At 35.9% G+C, this 17,328-nt stretch overlaps 1 protein-coding gene across 1 annotated transcript in view; it reads left to right on the top strand.

Moving 5' to 3' along the window:
- The window catches only part of LOC135713945 (zinc finger protein rotund-like), a 113,431-nt gene that overhangs the window by 24,594 nt on the left and 71,509 nt on the right, over positions 1-17,328 (top strand). The window contains exon 2 of the mRNA XM_065237163.1: positions 15,529-15,561. Coding sequence (XP_065093235.1) covers positions 15,529-15,561 — 33 coding nt within the window. The remainder of the gene's footprint in view (positions 1-15,528; positions 15,562-17,328) is intronic.

The following is a 17,328-nucleotide window of genomic DNA, read 5'->3' as shown; positions in this document are numbered from 1 at the left end:
TTTCACAAAATTCTACGTTCTACAACTTTGCTGAAGACGGCAAATATCTATCTTGCGAAATAAAAAAGTTTGTATATCTGCGCCATCTTTGCGGCGAACACTTGAACTATTTTTGTCCTCCAAATTGTAGTCCTAACTAATCCAAGAAACATAACTGAAGGCGTCAACTCAATTGGATGCAATCCCAGAGGGTTATTATTTTTCCCTGCTAGATTTCATTGCAGTGGAAGCTCTGACAAAATCGATTGGATCATTTACTCAGCAGTTTTTATGTAGACTTGTGGAGTGTAGTTGCAGGGTTCATGTGCCTAAGGGCCTGGCTGACTGTCTCTAATATTTGGCTCATACATAAATTTCATTGCCTTGTTAAATTGGCAAACAAGGCAATGAAATTTATGTACACTGAAGTCTTTTTTTACGCGGTTTTTTTTTTACGCGGTTTTTTTTTACACGGTTATTTTTACACGGTTTTCCACGATTTACACGGTACGTTTTTAACGATTTCTCGACAACGATACAACCTATCGACTTGATTACAATCACATTATCCGTTTCGAGCTATAAGTAATCGAATGGCATACTTAGAAAAAAATCACAATTTTTGGTGTAAATACAGATTTTTTTTAAATATGTCTGTATGGACCATATCATGCTTTAATTACAAATGGCATCAAAATCCGATTTTTTAAAAACATTTAAGCATGCGAAAAATCAAAATCTCGTAGGTTTTTTTTTTACACGTTTTTTTTTACACGGTACGTATCCCCCGTGTAAAAAAAGACCTGAGTGTACTAAACTTTTTTTTTTTCATTTATTAGAGAGACTTTCAGTTGTGGGCTGGTTCGTCTCTGCTTCAGGCAAGTTTTATAAAACTTCGTTATATCTCAGTTGTTTGAAGATGTACAGATTTTATGTCTTCAGCAACTGTTCCTAAAATTTTACTTTATACAACTTTGTCCAAGACAGCAAACCTCTATCTTGCGAAATAAAATTTTTGTATTGCTGCGCCATCTTGCGGCCAAAACTTGAGCTATTGTTATCTACAAAATTGTAGCCCTAAGCAATCCAAGAAACTCGACTGTTCGAATTAGGATTTCTAAACTGAACTGGTGGATTCCGAAGAAACCGTACAGTACCGCAATACATATACGTAAGAAATCCGCTCACCTCTTGGAATATGTATTAGGTGTACGGATTTTGGACCCCATGGTACTGCACCTTCTGCACTTGGCGAAGCGCTCGATAAGCTTCAAGATAAGACCCAAAAACAAGACTCTAGTCATGGCCGACTGAGAAAAAAAAAGAAAACAGATTTCCTAATATTATAATTATAATGGTCAGCCTTTAACGTGTTTATGAACTTCGAATCTACCAACTGCGGTTCGCAAAAAGTGCTTCTGTTTTGGGCACGTTGCCGAAGCGCTTTGTTTGTGATTTTAAGCGAGTCAGCGAAGGAGAGTACAAAAGACGACCACTAACTGAAAGACTTTTAACTGAAATGTTGTTTCAGTTATCGAACACTTATCGGTCAAATTGGTGCATTTCAAAACGTCAAGATGAACTACGAACACAAACATGAACATTGATTTATTTTAAATACATTTCAAGCCGAGCAATGCATTAGGTCTTAAGTAACATTGATCGATTCTCTTCGTGGACTTTCTCTTTCGTTATTAACTTAGCTACAAAACTGTTTATTGCCGTGTTTGCCGTATTAGATGCGAGATAATAGTTTATGTTATCGTACTGTGCGTTGGAAATAGCTTTAAATTGTAGGGAATGAGTGGTAATTTATTAATTTAGTATGTACTGTACAGTTCTGTGAACCTGATTATTGTATCATCGGACAATGATTAACTAACATATCATTTTAAGGTTAATGGTACTTGTCACCTTTAATCTCTGCACTAGGATGTCACACCGATACGAGAGATTCAAGTTCAATTCCAAATTTTTTACCAGTTTGTACTACGCCTTTTAATTCAAACGACAACGTGCAACTCTAAATATCAAGTAAACAACATGACTATGAAACAAATCATGTATGCGATGACATGTTGACTGTTGAGGGTCAAATAATTGGAAGCTGATGTTACTCTTGGAGAAATGTTGAAAATTTAGTGACCTCATGTTGGTGCGGGTAGGCCCTGCACCAACTCACTTTTGCTAGAAATCAGTTTTAGTACAACTAAATAAACTCAGGTTTTTTTCAATTCATTATTTTGATCATTTAGAGACACATTGGACCCACAATAAACTGTCAAATCCTTAGAAAATAAACAAAATATACCGAATGATCGATCGTGTGCTGCTGGATGTTATTTTTTTTTTTCAGCCGATTTTAAGGTTTTGGCAGCACTAAAAGATTAGAATCCTGTTGTTTTGCACACATATTGTCATCTTAACCTTTTATCATCATACTTGTGCGTTTATAGATAAGTTTTACCATTAATTTGTTGTTAATTATGATTTTTTTTAATGCTTTGTTGGGGTAAGACCGTCGTACTATTTGGAGTGCTGAGGCTGCGGCTGAAAATCTCGATAATAAAGACATAATAAATACATATAAGATTTGTATTTCGACCAACACGGAATGAAAATATTGTCACAAATTAACACTTTTCTCAACATCGGATATGTTTGAGATTTAGATTGGGAAACTCAAGCAGAATAACTCTTTTGAACACTGCAACTCAATTCAAGTACTGCGCCAAAAGTTAACTGACCAATTAAGTTGAATAAATATGAATCAAGTTCTATGCACATACCTACAGGCGTATAAGGAGGAGCACTGATGAGTTATGAATTCTAAATAGTTAACAGTTTAAAGTGTAATTTTTCTATTGAATGCTTTCTTAATCATCATTCAGTAAGCCTTGCATATAATTTAATCAAATTTTGGAATACAAAAACTCGTTTGGTAAAGAGTGTCGGTCTAACCTTAATAACCTATTCAAAACTTGCTAGCACACAATTTCTATTCAAAACTGTCTAGGACTCTGCATGGGAAAGATAACCAAATTAGCTCTTTATTATTTTAAAATAGTATTAATGCTTAAGGGGCTGGGCTTACCCTCCAGTTCCCCTATACGTGGTTGTGGGGATGCAAAGAGAAACCCGACGAAGCGAATATGTCATTGTTACTTATGACTTAATCCATTGTTCGGCTTAATTTGACAGCTAATTTTACAAATGAAATACATTTCAGTTAGCGAATGCCGTTCGCTAGGTGAAACTTAATCATGTTTCAGTTAGCGATCGTCCGGTGTACAGTTAAAACTGCTTTTACGTGTTTTTTTTATTCGTCCGTATTTTTGTTCATTTGATCTCTAATCGCATCCAAATATACTGCAACTTGTTTCAATAAATCAAAGAAAAATATGCTGCTATTAAAACTTCAATACTAATTCTAAACAAAGAGAATCTGTCATGTTTTTGTCGAAAAAAATAAAAATCGCGTAAAAACAGAAAAAACTTTCTAGTTCACACGCCTAAATGAGAAATCCACGTTATAGTACGGAGCTCTCCTAGCTCAAATTTGGTCGGTGTCGTTGACAGTTGTCTTGTCTCCTGACATGAACTACGGCTAATAATTTCATAAATAAAGAATTAAAAGAATTGAACAACAGTCGATTTCTCATGGCATCTCAATGACATATTGCCTACTCACGCTTTTTGATGATATGTTTTACTTAAGTTACTATTTACAGTGCCTTCCCGTGTTCGGCAACACGACCTCATCAACTAATTCTTTTTTTCAAAGCTGTGCTAGCGCTTTCTGGGGAGTTTTCCATGGAATTCCAAGTAGATAGGATCCTTAAAGAGAGGTCTAGTGATATCAGAAATGGAATTGGATTGATTTTCTGGAAAGTGAAGAAGGCAAAAATTATGTGCTGCCAAAAACAGAAAAGGTACAGTATTATAAATATGTGGCTTGTGACTTGAATAACTTTGTGATGTAATAAATTGAGTTTTATTGACTGACTAGAAAATAGTGACCTGACCACTAAAAAGTGACATGCTACCAGCCCTGATTTTAGAAAAAAATGTGACTACACCTTCATCAATCTTTCCCTTCTTTGGCACAGCCTCTTATGTTGGGGTTATTAATCAAACTACTGTTTGTACATTTTACAGGGTAATATGAGTTGATTTTTAGCCATTTACGCAAACCTTTTTTCAAAGAGTAATGTCATCAGTCTGTCCAAAAAGTATCATTTACTCTGATGCTGCTCTCATTTCACAGCAATAAAAAAAATGCAAAACAAATTCAACGCTTCCCCCACGCTAGACCAATTTCCATAAACCAGCATCATAAATCAATAAACGAAACGCACCCCGTCAACCAATGTGCAAATATCGATACCAATTCCGCCGCCACTACACCAACCATGCACACACAAAAAAAGAGCTAGATGACGAAGATAACATCATCGTGTTTTGTTATCAAACTTACCGTTCGTTGCTTGCGATGTTGTGGAGCAAGGAACATTATAAACAAAAAATCTTCTTTTTATGCATATTTTAAATCGTTCGGTTATTTTTTTTATCGTCCTGAGGGCAGGTCCCAAAATAAACATAGAATGTGTGCCTGTACACTTACACACACACGCACACATAGGCAGGAACTATAACAAAAAAACAAAAAGAGCTTGTTGTGCCTCTCTCTTTCGAAGCATGAACATAAACAAACCGCAAACGTTCATGCGACTGTATGCTAGTTGTCAAAAAATAATAAAGAATCGCCCAACGTCATCCCTACTACTCAAACAGGGGGAGTTTATCTTATCATCAAGATAAGGTGGGTGCAACTATGCACGTCTAAAAATATCACTCACTGACTGCCTCAACACGCGATTATGTCAGTCAGTTAAGAGGTTAGGAACGTCGGTCATTCTTTTCGTGATCCAAGATTTATGTGTTGGAATTTTTTGAAACATTGAATTGTAAATATAACGTTATACCAATCACTCTTGAATTTTCTTTTCTTAAGCGCTTCGTGTCGATTGTTTTTTTTTTTTACACATACGACGGAAATGGGCTCCATTCGACGAAGTAGCGCAGATCTATATCTACTGCACAGTGGTCCAGAATGCAGATTTAGGTGGAAGGATATGTTTTGAGCCTGAAATTGAAACTTTAGACTAAAAGTCTCTTGTACACAGTTGTTTCTTATAGCTAGCCCCTCGTTTTTATGAGAATGAATTCTAGGGTGGTTCTTATTATCTTTAAAATAAAAAATTTCCCTCTTTTTTGTTTGAAGGAATTAAGGCATACATTTTTCTAAAAAGTTATAGCTGAGCTAATTTTAAGCAACTTTGTATAAAAATAACTTTTTTGTATCTCTTAAATTGACCGATTTAGAGCTATTTTCTTGAATTGAGTTAGGGTGTCTCTAAAAAAACAGTTGTTTTGCTCTAGGTTTCTCATTTCAAATTTCTCAGCAAAGGTGTCCTCAAATAACTTTTAGATCTTTAGAAGGCGCATATTTTATTTATTTACTTATTCATTTCGTCAAGCCAGTGTAGACTACATACAATGATTATTACAATGTTCACTTACATACTATGCATTAATTCTATTCTGTTTAAACTTAGTTTTTATTTGCTGCTTGGACATAGTGATGTCAATAGTTCCGCAATGTTTTTGCATAGTTTGTTCTGCACGATTTTTCAGAAAATAAATTCCGTGATATCTTACGACATGGTGTGTAAAAGTTTAGTTGTGCGAGAATTTCTGCCGAATTTATGCGCATTGAAATAATGTCGTTGATGAAGAAAAGCATTGCAAATTGGCGGCGCTCCTTAAGTGTTTGTATATTGATGAGCATGCAGCGCGCTTCATAAGATGGTAATGGAAATGCTGTTCAATTCAATTTACTTAAAGCATATAAAAGGAATTATTTTTGGACAGATTCTATGCGTTCTTCGTGTATGGAAATGTATGGATTCCATATTAGGTGGCAGTATTCCAGAATTGGCCTTACATATGTGGTATATAATAGCTTAAAAGTGTATGGGTCTTCGAAATTATGACTGATCCTTTTAATGAAGCCTAGCATTCTGTTTGCTTTACTAGTGATAGTTTTATAATGTTCTATAAAAGTTAGTTTGGAGTTTATGATTACACCTAGATCTCTTACAATTTTGCATTTTTCTACTATTTGGTTGCATAATGATATTTCAACGTGCGGTGTTTCAATTTTTCTGCTAAATGCTATTGCGATACATTTTTTTACGTTCAGTTGAAGCAGACTTAGGCTTTACTTTACTTAGACACCAGGTGTGGAATATATTGATTTCATTCTGGAATTCTTCTGCATCGCTAGAATTACTTATTTCCGTGAAGAGTTTCATGGCGTCTGCATATACAAGCAGTTTTATTTTTTAAGTATGTAGGAAATGTCGTTTATGTACAAAATGAAAAGAAGTGGGCCTAAATGAGAACCCTGGGGTACCCCCAGAGGTTTTTTTTTTTTCCTTTATTATAGAGATTTTTAGCCATAGGCTAGTTCATCTCTTACCCCCAGAGGTGACTGAAATTGGTTCTGAAAGTTTATCAGTTTACCCAGGCTCCATTCCTATTTTCTGCAACTAATAATGGTATGTCGATGCGGTCAAATGCTTTACTGAAGTTGGTGTATAGCGCTTCAACGTGCTTGCCACTGTCCACCGCTTTAAGAATGAAAGATACATATTCAAGAAGATTAGAGGTAGTTGAGCGACCTTTAAAAAAGCCGTGCTGTTTTCTTTTTATTCGATTTTTCACCTGATGAAAAATATTGCCGTTTACGATTGATTCAAAAAATTTTGGAATGCAAGAAATAATAGCAATTCCACGATAATTTCGAATGTCTGATTTTGCGCCTGATTTGAAAATAGGTACCAAATAAGATGATTTCCAAATTTCAGGGAATTTTCCATTTTTCAGAGACATGTTGAAAATACGCTATAGAGTAAATGCGAGTTCTTCAGAAAGGTTTTACGCGTTTAAGTTTTTTAATGCATTCAGGACTTCATGTTGAGAAAGCTGGTTGACAGAAATGTTTTTAGAAATTTCAATGCAATGAAATCGCGGTCACGATCATCTTCGGAAAATGTGGTGTATTTTTTCTTGGAAGAAGTTTGCAAAGAGATTGCAAATTTCAAACGAATTCTCACCTACATTTGCATCCAAATTCATTCGCGAAGGAAAATTGCTAAAAAGTAGCGTGTTTACATAATAAAAAAAGTTTTTAGGACATTACAAACACAAAGCTTGTCGATATCTTTCGTCTATCAAGATTTATCGACGTTTGGCTACTAACAATATGCCCTTTTCAAATGTTAATATCTCTGGTTGGGGCAAACAAAAAAAAGTTTGTTTTACGGTATTTGAAAGGACGTATGTTTTTATTAATAATATGAAAAAATAGGATTATGTTATTTTATAAACTCGTAGAAAATCAATTTGAATGTATTCATATTTTTTACTATAATTAGGTATATATTTTTTTATTAGAAGAGATACAGACACCGCTTTAAAACGTGCATTTTAAAGAGCGATAGATTTTCGATTTCAATGATAATAAGAACCACCCTAGAATTCATTGTCATAAAAATGTGGGTCTAACTATAAGGAACAACTTTGTAGAAGAGACTTTTAGTCTAAAGTTTCAATTTCAGGCTCAAAACATATCCTTCCACCTAAATCTGCATTCTGGGCCACTGTGCACTGCTCGATAACAGGAGTGATCTATTTTTGGGTATATCAATCTAAAAAACTGAAGTCTGGGGGTAAGTAACATTTGGAAACGACCTGTCTGGGTATTGATAAAAATAAATGTCGACCTTTGCCTCATGGTTAAAATTCTTTGCCCGATGCAATTTCATGTGGTTCACCGCCGAATAAACCACGCGTAGCGCCCCATTTGGTTTTGGCATCATTATTTCGGATGACCAATTGTATACATTTAAATTGATCACCCGAACCGGGACGCGTGTGACCGGCAATGGAAACTGCATTGCACACATGTACACATCAGGTGGCAGACCCCGCCAATGTTTGCTGGACATCAAACCACCTACGTTGACCAAGAAAGGGAGCGTCAGCTCGCGATAAAATTAAATCAATTATCGACACCGTTTGCGCATTTTTGTTGTTGTTGATGGTTCAATTGCCTCTCATCATACATGCCCCGTGGCTTTATTGTGATCTTTTGACACCCGGCGTCACATCATGTTCATTCTTTTTCAAACATTTGAACCATTTTTTAGCATTGAAAAATTTGCAGAGTTTACAGTTTCATTTATTTTACCATTTGAAATCCAGGTCATCTATAATCCATCGGTGTATTTCGCAAATCCTTTGCGTTTAACATGGTTGAAAAATCATATTTGAAATGCATGCAAAAGCTACGGGTAATAATTTCAAAACTGAATTAGGGGAAACGGGGAACGACGTCGCCGTCGGTGACCAGCCAGCCATGCGTCATTCATTAAATGTTAAAAATTAGTGTGGAAAAATGTGTGATTATTATTTTTGCCCTTATTATTACTGCTACTTTTTTTTATATGTTTATGTTAGGCCAGCGCACATCCAAAAGTGCAAATAATTTGCGGCTGCACAGAATCGCTATGGCAATGCTCTGTAGTCGACGGAGGGTGTGGGGGCGGGAGAAGTGAGGAAGTGTTTGTGTGAATGCCGGTTGGGTGCTGAAAAAATGTGTACTTGCAATTGTGCATTTTTACCCTTTTTTCAATTGGTTTGTGATTTATATTTTTTGATTTTTTGCACCAATGAAGTTCTTCTTTTTTCAATTCTAGCTAACGCGATCATTTTTTTTTCGCTCTGACCGATGAATACCTGGGCAAAACGGACCACGGTTTCATTCACGTTCATGGACAGTCAGCGGTGATTTAATAATAACAATAATGCTAATAATAATAAACGTAATCAGCACGCCGATTGGCCGGGGGTGGTTCTTAAACGAAAAAAATTGAACATTCATCTTTATCGTTATTTTCAGATTTCCGTAGCTCTGGAACTTCCAGAACCTCACGATGAGATTCCCTGCATTATGTGCTGGGATTCTTCAAATAACAGTTTGTCTTCTTCTTTGGCGTAACGTATCAACTGGAACTTAACACCTACTCTGGGCTTAATGTGCTTTGAGTACTTCCACAGTTGTTAGTTTATAGCTTGCTATGCCTGTACTACAGACAAACTGACGTAACTCTTTAAATATATTTTTCTTTAAAATATCGTCAAGAAACTCACTAACGGCATCTCGCGAGCAATTCGCGGAAAAAAGCGTGCTTACCAATGTCTCAAACAATGTTGCATACAAGTTCGATAGAAAATGTATAGAAACGTTAAAGTGATCCGATGCTGTTTTGAGAGCCTTGCGAAACTAATATTAATTCAATTGAACGTTAAATGCGTGTACGATGATTCAGAGTAAAGACCTATGTCTGTTTGTCTGTACCTGCCCCATTGCTGCATTCGTATATTGTATGGCATGTGAAATTCTCTGGCATAATGACAGTCGAGAAATGTTTCCACCCGATAAAACTCTAGAGCGGACCGGGAATAATAATATTCCCTGAATCACGCTCCAGTATTTTTAGATATCTCTTAATCCCACGTATTATTATTTTTTAATCCTGTTCTGGAAGTCCCCAATTTGTTTTCTGCGGTTTCCTGAAACAACCATGCCTGATCTTTGATTCCATGAAGTCCATTAAGTTCTCAGATTTTTAAATTCCGTATTTGGATTCTCTGAATTGTGATCTGAAATTGACAGTTGCATCAACCAAACTTAAACTGCTACAATTTCATCATCTGTGTCTCTTAAAACCACCACCAAACGGTCACAAATTGAGGATCACAGCAGGTGATTCACCCGATATCTGGAACCATTACGGAGACGATATTTTGGCATTCACTGGCGTACAAGTTTATTTTTCAAACAGTGATATGTTTGTTTATGCAAGATTTTTGAAAACAACTAAATAGAGTCAGGTGAATCTGGTTAAGCTGACCACTCTGGAATACCGATCCAGATTCTACTGAAGTCTCCTTGGTAACAATTCCATCTTATCACCAAAAAATTCCTTGCAACCTCATGATTTAGAATGATCAAGCCGATACGTATAGAAAGATTTGCGTCCAAACTGATGAAGTCGCTTGCGATCATCTGGAACAGGATTCGGAAGGGCGATTTAGGGTACAGTTCAAATTTATCACCAAACCAATACGATCAAACTCTTCGGAACATCTGTAACAGATTTCAATTGGACCTTTTAGGGGACTTCTCCACGTTTTCGTTGCACCCCAGTATATATTAGAATATGTTCGTATTTAGTCTAGATTGAATAAATTTGTAACCGTTTCTAAATTTTTACATGAAATATCGATGAAATGGCAGCAATTTGATGATGAGATCACTAGGTCAGGAACGTAAATTGGTTGCAACGTTGATTCTTATTCTTCGATTTATAATTTCAAAATTTCTTCCCAATACTTCACTCCCAGGATTTATCATAAATAAATGATGATGATGGTCCCACCTCTTACCCCTTTTTACAAAGATTTGAGCTGGACGATTTATCTTTAAGATAATTAAATATGACATTTTAACCAGGTTAGCAAACAAAATCGAACTGGTTTCAGTTACAGATATAAATTTCCTCTAGATTTTACAGTTGCTTCACAGCGAACCATTATCAGCATGACTATGAATATTTAAAATAGGTTGTTCAAGATATTTGTAGTGGACTCGAGACAAATGTACTATGTATGAATCAGAAACAGAATTCTTCTTTGAAAATCCATAGAATTCCTCTTAGGGATTCCACAGAATCAATCATGGAGATTCCACAGAACCTCTCTTTGAAATTCCGCAGACTTTCTCACTCTGGGATTTCAGAGAATCTTTCTGTGGGAATCCATAACAATCCCAATTTCTTTTCCTCTTTGAAATTCCAAACAATCTTTCTTTGAGATTCCACAGAATCTCGCTTTAAAATACACTGGATCTTTCTTTTAAATTATACAGAATCCCTCTATGAAATGCCACAGAGTCCTTTTTTAGGATTTCCTCTTTGGTAGCCCTCATTATTTTTCCACATATTTCCTCTTTGGGATTTCTCAGAATTTTTTTGAATTCCATATAATATCTCAATGGGACTCCAGAGGCACTCACTACAGGATTCCACAAAATATCTCTATGGGATTCCATAGAATACTTCTATGGTTGTTCATATGCAGTCAACTCTCCATATCTCGATATCGAGATATAGAATCATAGTAAAATGAGCTTCATGGCTGCTGTGATGATGATTTCCTATGGGATTGGTATTCTGTAACTCGATGGTGGGATTCCCAATTTTAATAGCAATTCCTTAGAATCCCTCTTTAAAATTTGTCATAATCTCTATTTGAAATTTCACATTATCCCTCTTTGTACAGTTCGTTCTCAGCTATTGTTGGCAGCAGTTGGCAGCAACCTCTTGATGTGTATCACGCAATCGTCTGTATACTCGATAGCAGCTATTGCAGTTCGCTCTTCGGATCCCAGGCATGGCAAATCATTTACATTAATTTCGTTTATTCATTTACATTCATTAGCCTTTAACTATTTCCATCAACAGAATTCCGTTAAATGATGTAAGAAATTTTTGTAGGTTTTTATATTAACTACATCTTTTGTCGATAATTCAAATCTGTACATCTTATGCATTACGAACTAGAGCGGGCAGAACTTGTTACTATTTTTCAGTGAATGTAATTAACATTCACTGAAAAACATAGGTAAGTTCTGTTCGCCCCGGTTCATCATGCATAAGATATACAGATTTGAGCCATCCAGAAAAGTTGTAGCTTATATCAAAACCTACAAAAGCTTCATACCTCATTTCATGGAGTTCTGTTGATGAAAAAAGTTAGAGGCAAATGAATGTAAATGAATGCACAAAATGAATGTAAATGATTTGCCATGCCTGGTGGATCCTTTTATTATCGACGTTGGAAGTGAAGAACATGATTTACGTCCATTTCTCCAATGGAAGCGCTATGTCCCCCATTGGCAGAGATTGACATATTTGTGAAACCACTGGAAGTGAATCCCGTTCTAATAGAAGAAATAAGATATATAATAGCGGAAGATAAGGTGCTTGTTGTATTGATATTCTTAACTATAGTTTTATGAATGATTGTATTGTATAGTGAACAAGAAAACTAGGCTGTGAAAAGTTTAATCGGATGAGCGTGATCAAATAAAGCAATTAAAATATAAGAATCCCTCTTCAGGATCCCCCAGAATACATCATTAGGATTCTACTCTTTGATAGTTGTCAGAATCCCTCGTTAGAATTCCACACAATCTATCGTCAGAATTCCACAGATTATCCACACTTAGAAATTATTGCCGAAATAGATAATTTTATCGAAATCTCAACAGCCGGTAAAATTAAGGAAATGAAATTTAATTATTTTGAAAAATAATGTTTTAAAATGAAGGTCAAAGTTTGACTGACTGCTGTTCAGATTTCAGATAAAAAAATATCGAGTTCGATAATATTTTCTGAGTGTGTCTCTGAGATTCCTCAGAATATATCTTTAGGAATCTACAGATGTCATCTTTATGGTTCCACAGCATCTCTATTTGTAATTCTACAGAATCAATCTTTGAGATTTTACCGAAACTCTCTTTGGGATTCCACATCAACTCATTCTGGGATTTAAGGGAATCCTTCTGTGGGTTTCCATATATTCCCTCTTTGGAATTCCCAACAATCTCTCTTGGGTATTCCATTCAATCTAGGGTGGATTTTCGCTATTTGCGGTACTGAAGGTATTTTTGTTTTAAAATCAGATTTAAAAAGTCATGTCATCATGTGTAATTTAAAGTGGGTAACTCACTAACTTTAAATCACATTGGAATGTGTACGGCTATTTAAATTTGATTTTAAAACTAAAATACTGCCAGTACCGAAAATACCGAAAAAAGCACCCGATTTTAATCCAATTTTGAAATGTTATAGACTCAAATCTCTCATGAAATCTTCTGCTCAGTAAGTAAAAACTGTCGCCACTAGGCCCCTTACATCACAACAAACCACTGCGGTTGACGATCTTTCAAGGCATATTCCTATTCAAATGGAATGACTTTTTTTAGGTGTCATTTAAACGTTTTTAAGATCTTTTTTTAAGTTTTCAATGTGATTTTGAGAGTTTTCGGGGTTGTAATTTATGACTATTTTGGTGTTTAAGGTCAGTTTAGCGTTCTGAGATTTTGGGGTTTCCACCCTATTAAGTGTCATTTTATGGCGAGTCCAGCGTTTTGGAATTTTTAGACCATTATTGAGATCAATCTCGGGTAATCATGACATTTCCTCACTGAAAACATTTTGCTCCTGAGTCAAAATTCCTGAAGTGGACCACTGATTTTTCACAAATCATTGGATTCCATTCAAAATACGTCTATATATTGCTCTTACCACGACAAACAATAACCCAAAATATTTCGGCAAAATTCGCATTTAAACAAAAGTTATAAACAATTAAGTTTTTTTGACCCTTTTTCGAAAAAAAATCTTATCTCTAGATCGGGTCAATGAATTTTTCTCCAGTTTTGATATAATCACAAGAAGACATGTTTCTTCCAAAATCACTAAAATTTATTCATCAAAAATGTAATTTGTTTATAATAATTACAATTTTTTATAAACAAATGCAATGTTTTTGGTGTTCCCCGCGCGATACAAGATTGCTTTTTTTTTTAGAATTGTTCCCTGACTTTTTTCCCATACAGAACCGTTTCAACATTTTTGTCACCAGTATTGGGAGCCGAGTTATAGCAATTTTTGTAACGCGCCGCACCAAGCGCGCGGCGCCGCGACGCGCCGCTCGCGCGCGAAGCGAGTCGCTACTCGCTCTTGGTCCGAACTCGTTTCCTCGTTTCGTCTTTCCCGTGTCTTTCCCGATGCGTGAACGCGCGAGCGGCGCGACGCGGCGCCGTGCGCTTGGTGCGGCGCGTTACAAAAATTGCTATAACTCGGCTCCCAATACTGGTGACAAAAATGTTGAAACGGTTCTGTATGGGAAAAAAAGTCAAGGAACAATTCTAAAAAAAAATCAATCTTGTATCGTGCGGGGAACACCAAAAAAATTGCTTTTGTTTATAAAAAATTGTAATTATTATAAACAAATTACATTTTTGATGAAATTTTTTTAGTGATTTTGGAAGAAACATGTCTTCTTGTGATTATATCAAAACTGGAGATAAATTCATTGGCCCGATCTAGAGATAAGATTTTTTTTCGAAAAAGGGTCCAAAAAACTTAATTGTTTATAACTTTTGTTTAAATGCGCATTTTGCCGAAATATTTTGGGTTATTGTTTGTCGTGGTAAGAGCAATATATAGACGTATTTTGAACGGAATCCAATGATTTGTGAAAAATCAGTGGTCCACTTCAGGAATTTTGACTCTCCTACAATATCAATCTACAATTATGAAAAATTATGAAAAAGTGAGCAGCAAGCAATCAACGAGAACTAATGAATAAATATATTTCCATTCAATCAACCAAAGAACCACCCCATCCCGGTGTGAACTCTTTGAACTCGGCGCGCACATTGTTTTTTTTTTCTGTTTTATCGGTTTACATATGAGCAAGTCCGTCCCAGCTCTCCTTAAAACCACTCATCAATGTATCATTGCGGTGACAAGGTGAGTGAGTGTGCGAGCTCATCAACGGCATGGTGAGCGACATCCATATTACCATCCTCCCTTCCCCCTGCGACCGTTCCAGTCCTAGTTCGTCCATCTGATTTTCTATGTTATCCAACTCCAACGTATGTGTGTAACGTTTAATAACTTTTCCAATTGTAATCGCAATTTTTTATGTTTTTGATTCCTCTACGCAAACCATCTCTCCATTCCGGTGGTAATGCTGGGTGCATTTTTATTATGACGAAACCAATAATTAGTGCACGCCAAGCGAGAGAGGTGAATTTTAATAAATTTCAATATTCTTTGTTATTGTGCGGTGGGCAGTTTTGATTTTTTTTCTCCACGCGCGTTGCATTTAATTGACCATTGCAAGCATAACCGGGACTGGAATTATGCCCCCATGGTTGGGCGCGGTTACGGCGAGGCGGCAGGCAGCAAAGGGAGCGTGGTTAAGCACATAGATAAAAAAAATATGAGGAAAAAATGCCAGCTAACCGGAAATACCACCAACTCTCAAATCAGATCATCAGAATGTTGCATACATTTGTTCCCTTTCCCAAGCGGAAAAATAAAAATCGCATAATTGGTTGAGTTTGATGAGAATTAATTAAATCCAACGTAAATAATATCGGCAATAGATTATTTTTTCCCTGGTAATTTTATTCTGTTCGACAAATTGAAAAACAAATCAACAAAAAATATTTTGCAAAAATCATCCACCAATCGCAAATGCAATCGAAAAAATGCATCACTAATTTGAGATTTTTCTCCGTTCTCTCTCTCTCTCCCTCTTTCCCTCTCTACCCAACAGCCATATGGAATAAAAACGAGCCGCAATCGAAAGGTTAGTCTTTTTTCTGTCTCGATTTGTGTGTAATTCTGTGGTTCATTCAGTCGGATCAACTAATTTCATGCTTAACACTTTGGCACGTAATGCACTCTTGAAACTGTTTCCATTTGTTTTTTTTTATAACACTTAACACTTTACCAGCACACTTAACACGCATCAATGTTTGCTTTTTTGTGTTCTTCTCATAAAAGGGTCATTTAAATGGGGGTCGTAGTACTTAAAGGTGATTAAGCTGCTTACTTGCATATGATACTAACATTGAGTTTATTTGTTTTTTTTCTGTTGATCACTTTAGTTGTTATGGCTTACTTACTAACTGTTTTAACACATTACTTTGTAACGAGTTTTCCTACTAATTGTATCATTCAGTTCGAGGGCATTTCAGCTAGATGAGATATTACTTTTCGTCCATATGCAGCCCTTGTTTTGAAGACAAATATCTTGATGACATATTATATTGTAATGGTTAACGAAAAAAAAAGAATATCAGTGCTCTCAAAGAAAAAAAATGGAGCTAATACAATTAATCATTTGCTCAGAAACTGTTTATAAAATAGTATATGTTAAATAAAGAACAAAAACAAGCACGGTAAGTACATCGTTTATAAAAGTCGACTCGATCCATGGCTACTATTGCCAGCCACGCTGTTTGCAGAGGCTCTTCCACAGGTCACCTGGTCTTGCCTAAAGTCCTCTAGTAAAAGTATGGCCGTCTGTCAAAAGTTCTAACGTTTCTAAAGGTGCCAAAACACCCAAACTGTAACTTGTCTCACTCAAATCTGTTCAGCCATCGCCCAGAAAATAACGCACAGACGCATACAGACGTTTTCCGATCTCGTCGAGCTCCCATATGTTTCTGAAAAGACGCAACAGTAATACCATATAGGTAACTCTACGACTCAGCTCTGGTACTCTCTTCGGTCCCAAGCTAATCGATGCACCCTTCAAAACATAGGAAAATCCACGAACCCCTCATTTTATCTGTCAAACATTCATAGCGAATCAAAACAAACATAAACATTTCGACTAGAATGGGATACGTTAATCAATTTGCTTGGGACCAATAGGCTAGCCAAGTAGTGAGCCAATTTTAAATCGTTAGTTTCCACCGGTTGGCAATACCCTCTCCCGGTGAGAAAGGTGACCTAAACCATTCGTGGCATTATTATTTAAGCGTGTAATCAATTAATAAGTTTAACAAAATGAAAGGTGTAGCAGACAGAATTAGCGTTCTAATGCATTCTTACACGCCTACCCTGCACAGTGGCGCCAAGGGTATCAAAACACGCGCTTTTTTATTTACGCTGAAATGGTTGATTAAAGGTACTAGGTGTCTTCTGAGAAGTTTCTTGAGTTACAACACTCTCTCTTGTAGTAAAAGAAAGTTAAAGATTAATCCACCTAAAAGTGAGATGCAATTTTTTTTTTAATTGATGAGATACAAAATAATTGTGTTCGGCAAAGCTGTATAAAATATTACTGTGAACAAAGTTGCTGAAGACTATATCTTTTTAGCTCTTATGACTGCTGAGATATAAAGGTTTTCTTGTGGAGACATCGTTAAAATCAGTTTTGTATCTATAACTTTTTCCAAAATATTTCTACATGTTTGGCATTTTCTACAAAGATGTTAGAAATATCAAATTACATATCTTTTCAGAAGACTGCAAATTGCTATCATTAATATAATGTTTTAAAAGTTATTTACATTTTTTGGTTGAAAATTACCCAACTTCCAATACCAATAACTTCTAAACGGGC

Source organism: Ochlerotatus camptorhynchus, unplaced genomic scaffold (genome assembly GCF_037179485.1).
Source record: "Ochlerotatus camptorhynchus isolate MF236.1 unplaced genomic scaffold, CSIRO-AGI_Acam_v1.1 ptg000597l, whole genome shotgun sequence".
NCBI classification, from domain to species: domain Eukaryota; kingdom Metazoa; phylum Arthropoda; class Insecta; order Diptera; family Culicidae; genus Ochlerotatus; species Ochlerotatus camptorhynchus.
The sequence above is the reverse complement of the archived record's forward strand: the minus strand, read 5'-3'. Positions and strand labels throughout refer to the sequence as shown.